This window comes from Numenius arquata, chromosome 2 (assembly GCF_964106895.1).
Source record: "Numenius arquata chromosome 2, bNumArq3.hap1.1, whole genome shotgun sequence".
Classification (NCBI taxonomy): Eukaryota; Metazoa; Chordata; class Aves; order Charadriiformes; family Scolopacidae; genus Numenius; species Numenius arquata.
Genome location: NC_133577.1, coordinates 13,444,568 through 13,456,872, shown reverse-complemented (window position 1 = coordinate 13,456,872; position 12,305 = coordinate 13,444,568). Strand labels below are relative to the sequence as shown.

At 41.6% G+C, this 12,305-nt stretch overlaps 1 protein-coding gene across 3 annotated transcripts in view; it reads left to right on the top strand.

Annotated features, from left to right (window-relative positions):
* LOC141476810 (SAM and SH3 domain-containing protein 1-like) overlaps positions 1-12,305 on the top strand; it is a 560,858-nt gene that overhangs the window by 447,411 nt on the left and 101,142 nt on the right. For 2 of the 3 annotated variants that reach the window (XM_074165606.1, XM_074165609.1), the window contains one exon: positions 12,154-12,282. In XM_074165606.1, coding sequence (XP_074021707.1) covers positions 12,154-12,282 — 129 coding nt within the window. Of the gene's footprint in view, positions 1-12,153; positions 12,283-12,305 lie in introns of those variants that run through there. The other variant, XM_074165618.1, reaches the window with a different exon arrangement.

Below are 12,305 nucleotides of genomic sequence, written 5' to 3'. Positions count from 1 at the left end.
TCTGTACGCTACCTGCAGTGGGTGAGAGTCTGTGTTAACAGTGCTGTCCCTCTGCTACAGTCAAAAGCTGAGGCGCCGCTGGAGTGCTGGAGGGCAGAGTCAGTCTTTCTGGTTTGACGTTATTCGGATGAGCGCGGGATCTCTATTTAAGCTAGTTTATGGATGTCACCAAAGAGCGGGATCCTCCCTGCGGAAGGCAGGCACCCCATCCCTGCAGAAGCGAGGATTTGTGGGGGGAGCACGAGCAGATGGGATGGGCAGCCTCATTGGGGGGGGGGGGGGGGGGGGCTGGGAGCAGCTTGCTTACGGGAGCTACAGGAAACCATTTCTTCTGCTGCTAAGATTACATGGGGAAACATGGATTGCTGCCATGCTCAATTACAGTTGTTTCCTTTCCTGGTAAAAGATGGCCCGTCAGGAAGCGGGAAGAGTGAAGGCAAGGTTAGTCCCTGGGTACACAGAAGTGTTGGGTGTATCCTCCGGGCTGCGAGCTGCTGAATTTCTAGCAGGAAAAAAAAACAAAATAGAAGAATAGCAGAGTTTCAGAAAGCAGTTTAAACGTTGGCATTCTGGTTTTGCACAGCTGACAGCCAGGCTGCCCTCTGCGCTCGCAGCTGTAAATCTAGGGCCGTGTGTCTGGGGCGCACAGTACCCTGCCTGTACTGCTGATTTCCCCATCTACTCCCCAAACAGAGGAGAGACCTTATCACATCTTGGTGTGCAGAACAGTATTTTTTTTTCACGCTTTGTAAAACTGGATTTTGGGGTGAAGGGAGATACTCCCAAGATTTCCCTTTGCCCTTTCCAAAACCTTTACATGGATGGCCGGACAGTGCCTGTCTTTTGGAAGTAAGCCTCTTAAAATAGCACATGAAGGAATAAGTAATTGTGCTTACTGTCACGTCCAACTTTGTAGTAGTGTAGTAGCATTTCTAAACGTCGGGTGCTCATCACCGGGCTGGGTGCTGCATGAATAAAGGCGCAATGCTGCCCCGTAGGTCTTGCCTTGTAAGTGCAGATGAGATGATAGGCTGGTCCAGCCGGAAGAAACCTGGGGTGACTGCATCCCCATCGGGCTTTTCTGGGCACTGGCTTCCCGGCAGAACAGGAGAGGGCTGTGCTCTCTCCTCCATTCTCTGCTAATTGTAGCTGTGGGGGAAGGTCCTGATGCATGATTCGGCTGCTGAGGTGTTGAGAAATGAAGGAAAGCATAGAGGGCTCTCTTCCTTTATTGGTGCATACCTGAAGCCGGTACTACCAGGTTTCGGTGGGCTGGGGGAAGCTGCAGTCCTTAGAGATGGCCAGGCAGGAGACCTATTCAGGATCTCAGGCCTGGCTCTCAAACAGGGTTGGGGGGAAAACCCCAGACCTGGAGAAATAGAAATAAAGGGGCGAGGAGCGCACAGTGGTACATTGAAGAAGCAAGGGGAAGGGGGAACAGAGCGAGGGATAAGAAATGTCTTTGAGTGAACATTCCTTTTTCTGGGCAAGGTATGTCCCACTTGTGCCAAACTGCGCTGGTGAAACGCATAGCAAAGTTTAAGATAAAGATGGCTATTCTTACTACTGTGACGCTTGGAAAAATACATGAGTATAGAGGGACAAAGGTCAGAGTAGGTACTTGTTGCTGTCACGGGTTTTTATACAGCAAGGCAGAATGAAATATAATTTTTTCCACAAAGAGATTACAGATTGTAAGAGCTTCTTAGTGTCGGGGGGCGGGAAGAAAAATAAACATTTTGTAGGCCAAAACAAATTCTGATAATTTTATTTGGAGAAACTATTTAGGGACCATCAAATTGGATAAAGAATTATTTTACTAAACAAGCAATTGTTTGGCCTTTGGTAGTGTGGTGATGATTATGTATATGCCCTTTATGCATATACCTGTTAGGAACCTGTGTATATTGTCTCTCAGGCAAGAATTAACTTCCGCAGTAAATATGGAGGGTATAGGGTGCCATAAAGGTTTTACTGGCATGTGTTGATGCAATAGAGATTCACAAATCCAGTTAGTAGCTGCTTTCCTTACTTTTTTATGATGTTGATAAGATACTTCAAGGGTAAAATAAAGAGGTTAGAAAAAAATCCTATATAGGTGCAGAATATCAGGGTACCTGTAGATGATATTAATATTTTGGGTTTTGTTCGTGTATGGAGGTTGACTTACAGACAAATGGAATTGCAAAAACAGTAGAAAAATAATTGCCTACTCTTAAAATCAGCTTTCAAATACTTCTCAGCATGCTACTAAGGCTACATTCGTAGTGAAACCCTTATTTTACAGTAATTTATAACTTTTTTTTATAACTAGTTATAACTAGTTTATATATATAAATTATATATATAAATAACTATAACTAATAATTTATAACTAGTTTTTCTCAGTTGAAAATGAAACCAGAATTTCATATAGTGGAATCATTGTTAAATAGGATTTCAGTGCCTTTTGGTTCATTGACTTAGATTAGTGCATTTTATTGTGTTTCACCAATACATCCATCTGTGAGCAAATACCCCTTAGTGATACCAAGTAGATACCAATTTTGACTATGCTTTTTGTAGTAAAACTTAGACACAAGCATAGCCAAAGTTTGCTTTCTCTGAGTCTACCATGCAAATCAACACCTTGGGAAATACTGTAAACCACAGTTGTCCTGAGATACTGTTGTCTTGTCAGCTTGTTTTGTCTTCAAATATTCAAATTGTTGGGTTTTTTTTTTCCTTTACAAGTTTTCTGTCTGTTTCTTTCAGGCTACTATTTTAATGAGTTGCTCACACCTCAGTTACGTAGACCGAAACCATCACAGAAGATTTGGTTTTGTCATAGTGTGTTGCTACTTTACATAAAGAAAAGATATGAATTTTAATGAGACCTCCTTCACTGTTGCAGTTGATATGGCCAGCTCGCTGAGATAAAGATTTATTTCATCATCTACTTAAGATGTTTGGGGTTTTTTGCATATCTATTTCATTAGACTCTAACTTAACCCAAGGAGGAAGCCACCCCATAACATCTGCTAAACTTTGTGATTCTGAAACAAGAAATTCATCTCTGTCTCCTTACTGGTGCTTTAATCGCATATATGTTCATTTCTTAATTCTTGCCATTCTTCTGTTTATCATTCGTTTCTGCTCCAAGTGTCAGGACAGAAGCCCACTGCAGCTGGTGTGCATGAAGAGACGCGTTTACACCCAGTTTGAGGAAAAAGTCTCAGCAAATACACTGTGCAAAAGGAGGAGGCAGAGAGATCAAGGGAAGCAAAACCAGGGAAAGGTGATGTCAGGTGCCGCTATCACTCAGTTTAAGGAGTTGTTGACTTACTCTGCTTCGCAAGCTGGCAATGATAACCTGTGCCTGTCTGCTGCCCAGCCAGGGAGTAGCGGTGGCCTGGCAGGTATCAGAGCAGGCAAGAGTTCCGAGTTACAATTTGATGAGCTTAGTGCAGATCACCTTGGGGAAAGGAGGATAGAAGATAATATACTGTTATTAGGGAAGCTGGACGTTAAGGGTGCTTTGAACTAACTTCTCATGAATAAAATTTGTATTTAATCTGGTCTGTCAAGATAATGAGCATGTGAAAGAGCTGGTTCTACTTGTGATAAATACCTACTTTTTAAGTATGTTGGAATGTATATTTGCATAGATACAACTTTTTCGTTAGCATGCATATATACATATACAGACACACATTTTTATTTTTTACATAGAGGACTTCCTTGGTTGCGTGCCAGAGAGGGATCCCAGTAGTGTGCTTTCAAGTTGATTACAAAGGGAAAAACGTAAATCACATTTAGAATGCTTCTCCAGGGATGCTTTGTTATACCTTCTTGACAAAACTTCAGGGCTTTACAGTGAAAAGTGAGGGAGGCGGGGGGGAAGGTTGTGGTGCTGATGGTGAAGGCAACACTTTATTTGCAGAATTTTGAAAAGGGGAAGAGTTTGTTTTGATGTAAAGGCAGGGCAAGGTTTCATATCTATTAGAAAAAGCTTACATAGCTGTGTGACAATATAAAGTTTCTGGGTCTAGAGTGACTGTGCTCTGAACTCAGTGGGCTGTATCACTTATTTCAGATAACCGCTGCAAAAGCTTTTATATCAAACTGTACCATTGTGCATTCTGCTTATTGTACAGAATCCAGAACTGTTTCAACCATGCTACAGAGAGCTTGACACAGTTTTATTAGATCTATTTTTGTAACTCTGTCTGTAAAGCTGCATAGCTTAATGACTCAACCCTCAGATGCCATAAAAATTAATGGAAAGTCTCCTATTGAATCGGTCTGATCTGTATGTTCTCTTTGTTCTCGCAGTGTCCAGCTATAGAGAGGTCAAGGGAACCATGACAACCCTTCAGCATCCTCTAAAATAGCTGTTCTCAATATAAAAATGTCATGACTTCTACACTGAGTATTTTATGCCTTCCCCTGAATATCAAGGCAAGCACTGGGCTGCCTGGCCTCGCGCTTCTGTCTCATTCACATGTCTGACCCCACTGACTGTCAAGACAGACTTTGAACCTGTCACTTCATGGATAGTGGAATTGTTACTTCTGCTGAATGGAATATTGTCCTTTGCAAGCCCCTAGGAAAAGAAGGGAACGTTTTTTCTAGCAGCTTGTTGGGTTTATTTTTAATGGCAACCATTTCGAAGCTAAGCCAGAAGGCAAAACATCAGCCCAGCTCCTGGCAGAAATACACTGCCAGCAAGGGACGAGTAAGGGGGTCAGAAATGTGTAACAGATGCTTGTCCTTATCATGCCAGTCTGTATTACTGTGGCAAATTGAGAGGCAAGTCCTAGCCAGAGGGGTGCACGCAGATTTAACTCTTCTGTTTTGAAACATTTTGGATCTGATTTAAATCTGCCTCCTTGGAAAGAATTGTGGAGGAACATGAAATACAGTGTCTTCTCTCAGATGAATCACCTGTAGGCCGAATTCATGTATTAGTATATCTTTGCAGTGACAGTTAAAGGTTGCCTGGGGAAGGATGCACAGGTTTCTTGAGCTTCTATGAACCCACATCAGGAAAAATATCCAAAAAGGACCAGTATCTTATTCAGACTTGTTCCCATGAAAATCTGAGCATCCCTTGCTTTCTAGGTAAGCTAGTTCTGCTTAACTTTAAACATCTTCTAGAATGTGTGTTATGTAGATGAAGTCCTGTTGAAAATAGCACATTTATTAGGTACAAACATGTTACCCTTCAGCAGATGTTCTCAGTTCACCACTTTCTTAGTCCCTCTTCCCTCTTACCTCTCTCCCCTCCTCAGACAAGCCTGTTTGCTCTGGCCCATGTTCTGGCTTTCATTTATGTACTTCTTACAGCTATCCAAACCAAAGGTATTATTGCAATGCAGGGTTGTGTTCCACAAATTTTTGGTAAGCGTCCCTGTTAAGATCCAACTGCCAGAAATAAGCTGCTAATGTTTACAGTGACTCTCCACACAGTAGTCCTGTGTTTCAGGCACGGAAATGGAATTTTCTCATCTTGGGCTGTGAAGGTCAAAAACATGCCTTTGCCAGGGCATGATTGCAAGCATTGTGAGAGAGCATCTCGCCTTCGTCTGTGCCCTTTCCACATACATTTATACTTTAATAGGAAAAAGTCAGATTTTTTTTTTTTTTTTTTCCCCTCCTAGTTTCTGACCTGTTCCTAACCTCCCAGTGTATACATGTGCTGTGGCCAGAGCTGGAGTGGTTTTTAAGTAAGGAATTTGTATAGCTGCATTGTGTGCTGTAATCTGCATTGCCATGTGCAGATGGAGACACCAAACCGGCTTGGAGCACGCACATCTACACATCTTTTTTACATTTTTGAGATTCATGCAGTTACATGAATTTCATGCAGTGGCTCAGAAGAGTGAGCACATCTATCTGATAACCAGGACCTCTTTCCTGACACTCCTAACTTCGGTTGGAATAGGAGGAGGATATGCTGGAATATGCAGCTTTGTAATACTTTTTTCAGAATCAGAGACAGAAAAGTACAAACCCAAATAGTTGTGGTTTTGGTAGCTTTTTCTAAAACTTATTCTGTATGGAAATTTATGCAGAGAGTATGTGTGCTGTGCCTAGTATTTAGGTTCATATGCAGGTTCATGAAATGTATACATTACTTAGCAAAGTCCATTATTCTTCCTTAAGTCATAGTGTTTTTATTTTATTACTATTATTAAAATATGAATGTATTTTTACTTAGTTTTATTGCCAGCACCAGCGCTCTGACAAAACAGCTTTCTCCTTCACACTTTCAGATGTCAAATACAAAAGATTCTGCCAGCGCATTAAACTAACTGATGTGCAGTGACCGATAAATTCTAACTTTATAATAAGTGTCAAATTGTTCCAACTTTTCTTTGTAGTCACTCCATTAACAGGAATCCCAACGGATTCCTTTGGTATTCACATGCATATCAGAACTAATTCTCTGGGAATTCCAGGGCAATTCATCATTTACTCTGTGTTTTATGATGCCAAAAAATGTTGCATGTATACATTATAACATGGAAATTTAGGAACATATTTGACAACCGAAAATGAACACAGAAGTTCTCAGATTTCTATTAGAATATTTTATTAAATCTTCATTTTAGGTTTAACCCTTTAAAGCTAGCGGGTTGTTTACTTTCCTGGCTATCAGACTATTTTATGGTATGGTCTCAGGCAATAGTGAAGTCTTAGGAGAAACATGTTGTAACTTTTTATGAATAAATTAAAGCATTTCAGGAATGGTATTTTTGCTCAATATTTGTGTTGCTTATGATTTTTTTCCACTGGAGATGATCTGTGGAATTATATAGCTGGAACATTGCAGCTTATATGGCAATAAACACAACTGGTGCGAAGCAATCTTCATGGTAGGGCTTTGCTTAACTGTTATATTTGCAACAAAACGAGAGAGTTTATCATGAGGTCTTGGTTTTAAAAACATTACTGACCTAAAGCAGTTAAGAGCACATCAGTGGCTACTGAATTACGGATATATCACTAAGAATAAATTTGAAAGCTGTCTCTTTTCTCATTACTTACATAAGCTGTTTCAAATATGGGACCCATCGACATCAAAATGGGACTTAGTGGGACATAACTGAACGCTTACTATAAATTGCATTGGCTTATTATTTTTGGTATCAAGTAGCTGTATTCTTTTTCCTATCTGTGAAGCTAAAATGGCAGTCCGTGTTTGTTTAGACCCTGTTGTATTGGAATCAAGCCCACAATGAAGGGCTATTAATAAGGAAGAAGAGGAATGAACAAACTGATGGGTTTAGACTTTTATTTCTATTGTCTTAAAAATCCTCTAGGTTTTGGCTTGCATATGAAAGTAAGAAAGTAGAAAGAACTTATGAAAATTAACATTAGCTCTTATTTTCTATGCATCAGAGTGACATATTTTTAAAATATTATTTATGAATACTTTTATTCTATTTTATTAATAATGCTAGGGATTAAAAAAAACAAACACATTTTGGACAATTCCTTTGACTCCCCATGCTTCATAAGGGAATGAATAACTTCTCAAGCTGAAGTTAAAGTTTTGCATATGAATATTTTCTAAATACTCAACTTAAAAACAAAATGAATTTTGTTTGGCTGGATGAGGGGAGGGCAGCAGATATCATCTACCTTGACTTCAGCAAGGCTTTTGACACTGTCTCCCATAACATCCTCATTGGAAAACTAAGGAAGTGTGGGCTGGATGAGGGGACAGTGAGGTGGATTGAGAACTGGCTATGTGACAGGACCCAAAGGGTAATGGTTAATGGAACAGGCTCAAGCTGGAGGCCTGTAACCAGTGGTGTCCCCCAGGGGTCAATGCTTGGTCCAGTCCTGTTCAACATATTCATCAGTGACCTGGACGAGGGGACAGAGTGTATCCTCAGCAAGTTTGCTGATGATACCAAGTTGGGTGGGGTGGCTGACACCCCGGAGGGCCGTGCTGCCATCCAGAGAGACCTGGACAGGCTGGAGAGCTGGGCAAGGAAGAACCTCATGAGGTTCAACAGGGAAAAGTGTAAGGTGCTACACCTGGGCAAGAAGAATGTCAGGCACCAATACAGGTTAGGTGTGGACCTGCTGGAGCCAAGCTCCGAAGAGAAAGATCTGGGAGTCCTGGTAGACAGCAAAATGACAATGAGCAAGCAATGTGCTCTTGTGGCCAGGAAGGCCAACGGAATCCTGGGCTGCATAGGGAAGAGTGTGCTAGTAGGTCGAGGGAAGTCATTCTCCCCCTCTACTCTGCACTGGTGAGGCCACAACTGGAGTATTGCATCCAGTTCTGGGCTCCCCAATTCAAGAGGGATAGGGAACTACTGGAAAGAGTCCAGCGAAGGGCAACAAAGATGATTAAGGGATTGGAGCATCTCCCTTATGAGGAAAGGCTGAGAGAGCTGGGTCTCTTTAGTCTGGAGAAGAGAAGGCTGAGGGGAGACCTTATTAATGCCTATAAGTATCTCAAGGGTGGGTTGAAGGAGGAGGGAGCCAGACTCTTTTCAGTGGTTCCCAGTGACAGGACAAGGGGCAACGGGCACAAGTTGGAACATAGGAGGTTCCACTCGAATATGAGGAAGAATTTCGTCATGGTGAGGGTGACAGAGCCCTGGAACAGGCTGCCCAGGGAGGTTGTGGAGTCCCCTTCTTTGGAGATTTTCAAGACCCGCCTGGATGCAGTCCTGAGTAGCATTCTCTAAGCAATCCTGCTTCAGCAGGGGAGTTGGACTAGATGATCTATATGGTCCCTTCCAACTCTAAAAAAAATTCAGTGAAATTCAGTGAAATTCAATGAAAATACAAAGCACACTGGTAGTGATTTTGTGTGAGATGGTTTAGAAATGTTTGGAGGAGCTGGGGGGTCAGTTTAATGAATAGACAGAAAAAAATTCCATAGTCCAAAATTCATCTTCTGTGATTACCTGCGATTAGATGATATCTAAAGTAGATCCTCTCAGCTGTTATCAGCACAGTAGAAAAATGAAGCATCTTCTCTTTTTTTTTAGTTTTGCCATGTTTTTAATAGTACTTGAAGAATGAAGGAGGAGACTGGAGGTAACTACATGTAGGGATAAAAATTGAGGCAATACAAATCAGATATACAATCCTTTGTTAAGTTATGACATTATTTCCTTATATGTAACATGGGTGTGAAATACTTGCTCTTTGGCTTGCGTTGATTTGCGTATCGGTGTTTCTTTTCCAACAAAAGGAATGCTTTCTGGATAACTGCATGCATAAACTCATAAAAGAACCTCTTTGCCACAGGGACAAACGATTCAATCGGCATCTTCCACTACAACTTCCTGGCAAGCTGAGATGTAAATGCAGATGTTTGTATATTTATTCTCATTTTTTTCAAAGCTAGAGACTTCAAACCCCAAAGCTGTCTGCATCTAGTTAGGAGGCTGCATGATGCTGTTGTGGAGTGGTGAACTTGTACTGCCAGTCGCCCTCGGCCTGGTAACCCAGCAAAAGCGTATGGCAGGGCTGCAATGAGTATATGTTTCAATTATCAATTCTCATCTCTAAGATTGTGTGGTTTTTTTCTGTTCCTTCATCTTTTTTTTTTTTTTTTTTTTTTTTTTTTTTTTTTTTTGGACGTTAAGCTTGCTTTCACACAGGACTGGTCTTCCCTGGAGTTCCCTGGAGAGCTGGCATGAGCTGTATTTGGAGCACAGCCCCCGGGTTGAGTCCTGAGCACTGACAACAACCCCTTCTGTCCATCGGTCAGGCTGGTGCCCGCAGCTCGGCTTCTCTGGAGGCTGCGGCGCTGGTGGACCAAATCGCTTGTGAATAGGCCTTTCTTTGCAGCCACATGCTCCCCGGTGGTGGGGCCACCCGTGCTCTGCGGGCTTTAACTGGGGTGCTGCAGTCGAGCCATTTTTGCTCTAGGGACAGCCTTCAGCCTTGTAGAGACCACCCTTAAAAAAAGCACAACTCCACTCTAACAGAAGTGAAAAGTGAGCAGTTGTTTGGCTTGGTTTGATCCGTTGTGCAGCACCATCACTATCCCACAAGTGGTTGGTGACCATGGACTTGAGGAGCATGGGTGTGGGAAGGTGTACAGAGGAATGCTGGAGTGTGCTGCAATCCTTACCTTGGCTCCACTCGGTTCTCAGCTAAGCTGAAGTTCACGTGATATGCTTGGGATTGGAGTATATCACTCAGTTTCAGAGTCATGACTTTACCTTCACACGTTACACCTATTTCCAAGCAGATTTACTACGCGGAATGTAAAGGTTTCCAAAATTGAGAGAGTAGATGGACTGATAAAATAAATAGGTAGATTTCATATGGTTTCCTGTCCTGCCCTTCTGTCATCGCTGTTTCCAGCTCCTATACTCCTAACTGGCAAAGCTTATCAAGGAGTAAACAAGATTCTGTCTGGGGAAGATACTCCAAAGTGGGAGTATCCTAGTAAACTACACTCTTGCTTAGTGGTGTGAAAAGTTTTATTTGTCTGAAGCCCTGGAAAGTCTGAAGTTCCCAGAGGTGTATTTGCACTAAGGAACCCAGTCTTTTAATGTTTGAAACATCTCCAGTTTCAAATCTTTGGCAGGTTGAGAGATAGGAAATACAGTAGAACATACAGGTACGTATCGAGGAGAGTGTGTGTATAGATGCATATATAGTGTAGTTATTTTGCTTCTGCTGCTCCAACAAATGGCATGCAAGTTGTTTTCCACCTGTACTGTACACAGTAGTTTTAAGGAACTGCAAGCTGTTCTGAATTCTGGGAATGTGAGCTCTACAAAACTTCCTGGGGAATCTGAGATACCTGTTGCACATGTGGAATTGTACTTCAAAAAAGTAGAGAGTGTGTTTTCACAAAGTCTGAGGTTTAATGGGCTTTCACTTTGATTTTAAACTGGAATGCTTTTTCCAATTCTCTGGAAGTGATACTCCATTAAAATGGATCTGCCCCTTATCATAGGCAAGAACCCTGAGAGCAGGACCACACGCTTATTTCCAAATGGCAACAGCTTCAGTAAGGTGTGTTTTCTAATTAAAAGATTTCCTCCTAGCTCGTATGCATTGTAACTTATATATATTATTAGCATAATTATTTGTAAATGATTTCTTGATTGTTTAGTTTTTTCTTAATATTCAAGACATACTTTTATGTTTACGTGTTGCATCTATTAACAGCAGCAATGAAATAACACTGCAGTGTATTCCTGTTCTCAGAATACGTACAGTGTAGATTGTTCCCTTTTAAAGAATGTATATATTCTCTTTGAATGTATATATACTCTTTCATAAATTAGACAAAGAAACAAAATTACTCCATGTCATCTTTTTGGATCTATTTTAAGCGCATGTACATTGTACCAAAAAAGTTGTTAATTCACCCTGCCCAGCCCTCTATGGCATATGTACCTGAGGTTTAGAAGGATTTCTCATGCTACTTAAAATTCAGCCTGGTTTTTGTTTTGAGTTTTTTTTCCTTATCCATTATCAGTATGAATTTGACTGTAATCAAGAGATTATTACAATTAGATTCCTGGCTATAGCCATTTCATTAACAGCGTAGCAATCTTGCCGAGCAAAGCAGGCATTTGGGACTGAGCAAACCGTGTTTCCGCCTCCAGCGTATCTTGAAAGACCAACTGGCAGAGTGTCTTTGTGGGTGGCATAAACTTGCCTGTTAAAGTCATTTGGCTGGAATTGTTTGCAGTCCGGCTGATTATGCTTACAAGCAAGAAGTTTAATGTTTTAAATTGCTGTTAGTCATTGTCAAGGAAAGCAGGGCTACTCCCAGTAAATAAGGTCAGTGAAACATATGTAGTGACTGGTTATTGGATGAGTGGGCAGCTGCTTGGGAGAACCAGATGGAATATGAGTATATGTGGGTGGGAGGGAATTGAGGCAGATAGTGCCTGGGGATATGTTGTTCCTCTGCTGTGCGTTGCTGTCCCTGCCTTCCCTCTCTGTGTAGGAATTAGCAAGGACTCACCTGTTTCTGAGGAGCTGTTGTGGTATCGCAGTTCCCAGCTGTTCTTGTGTGCTCTGGGCTAGGGATTAAAGAGGACGACCGAAGAGCTCTGTGCTGGATGTGCTGCAGGGAGATGTTACTTTTAAATTAGAATTTTAAAATTGATTAACTTTTTTTTTTTTCCTTCTCTCTTGCTGCCCCCTCCTTTGTCTTCACCATAGGATGGGTCCCTGGGAAGTATTGATGACCTGGCACAGCAGTATGCAGACTACTATAACACCTGCTTCACGGATGTGTGTGAGAGGATGGAAGAGCTGCGCAAACGGAGGGTTTCCCAAGAACTTGATATGGTATGTAGAGAAGTTATGACTTT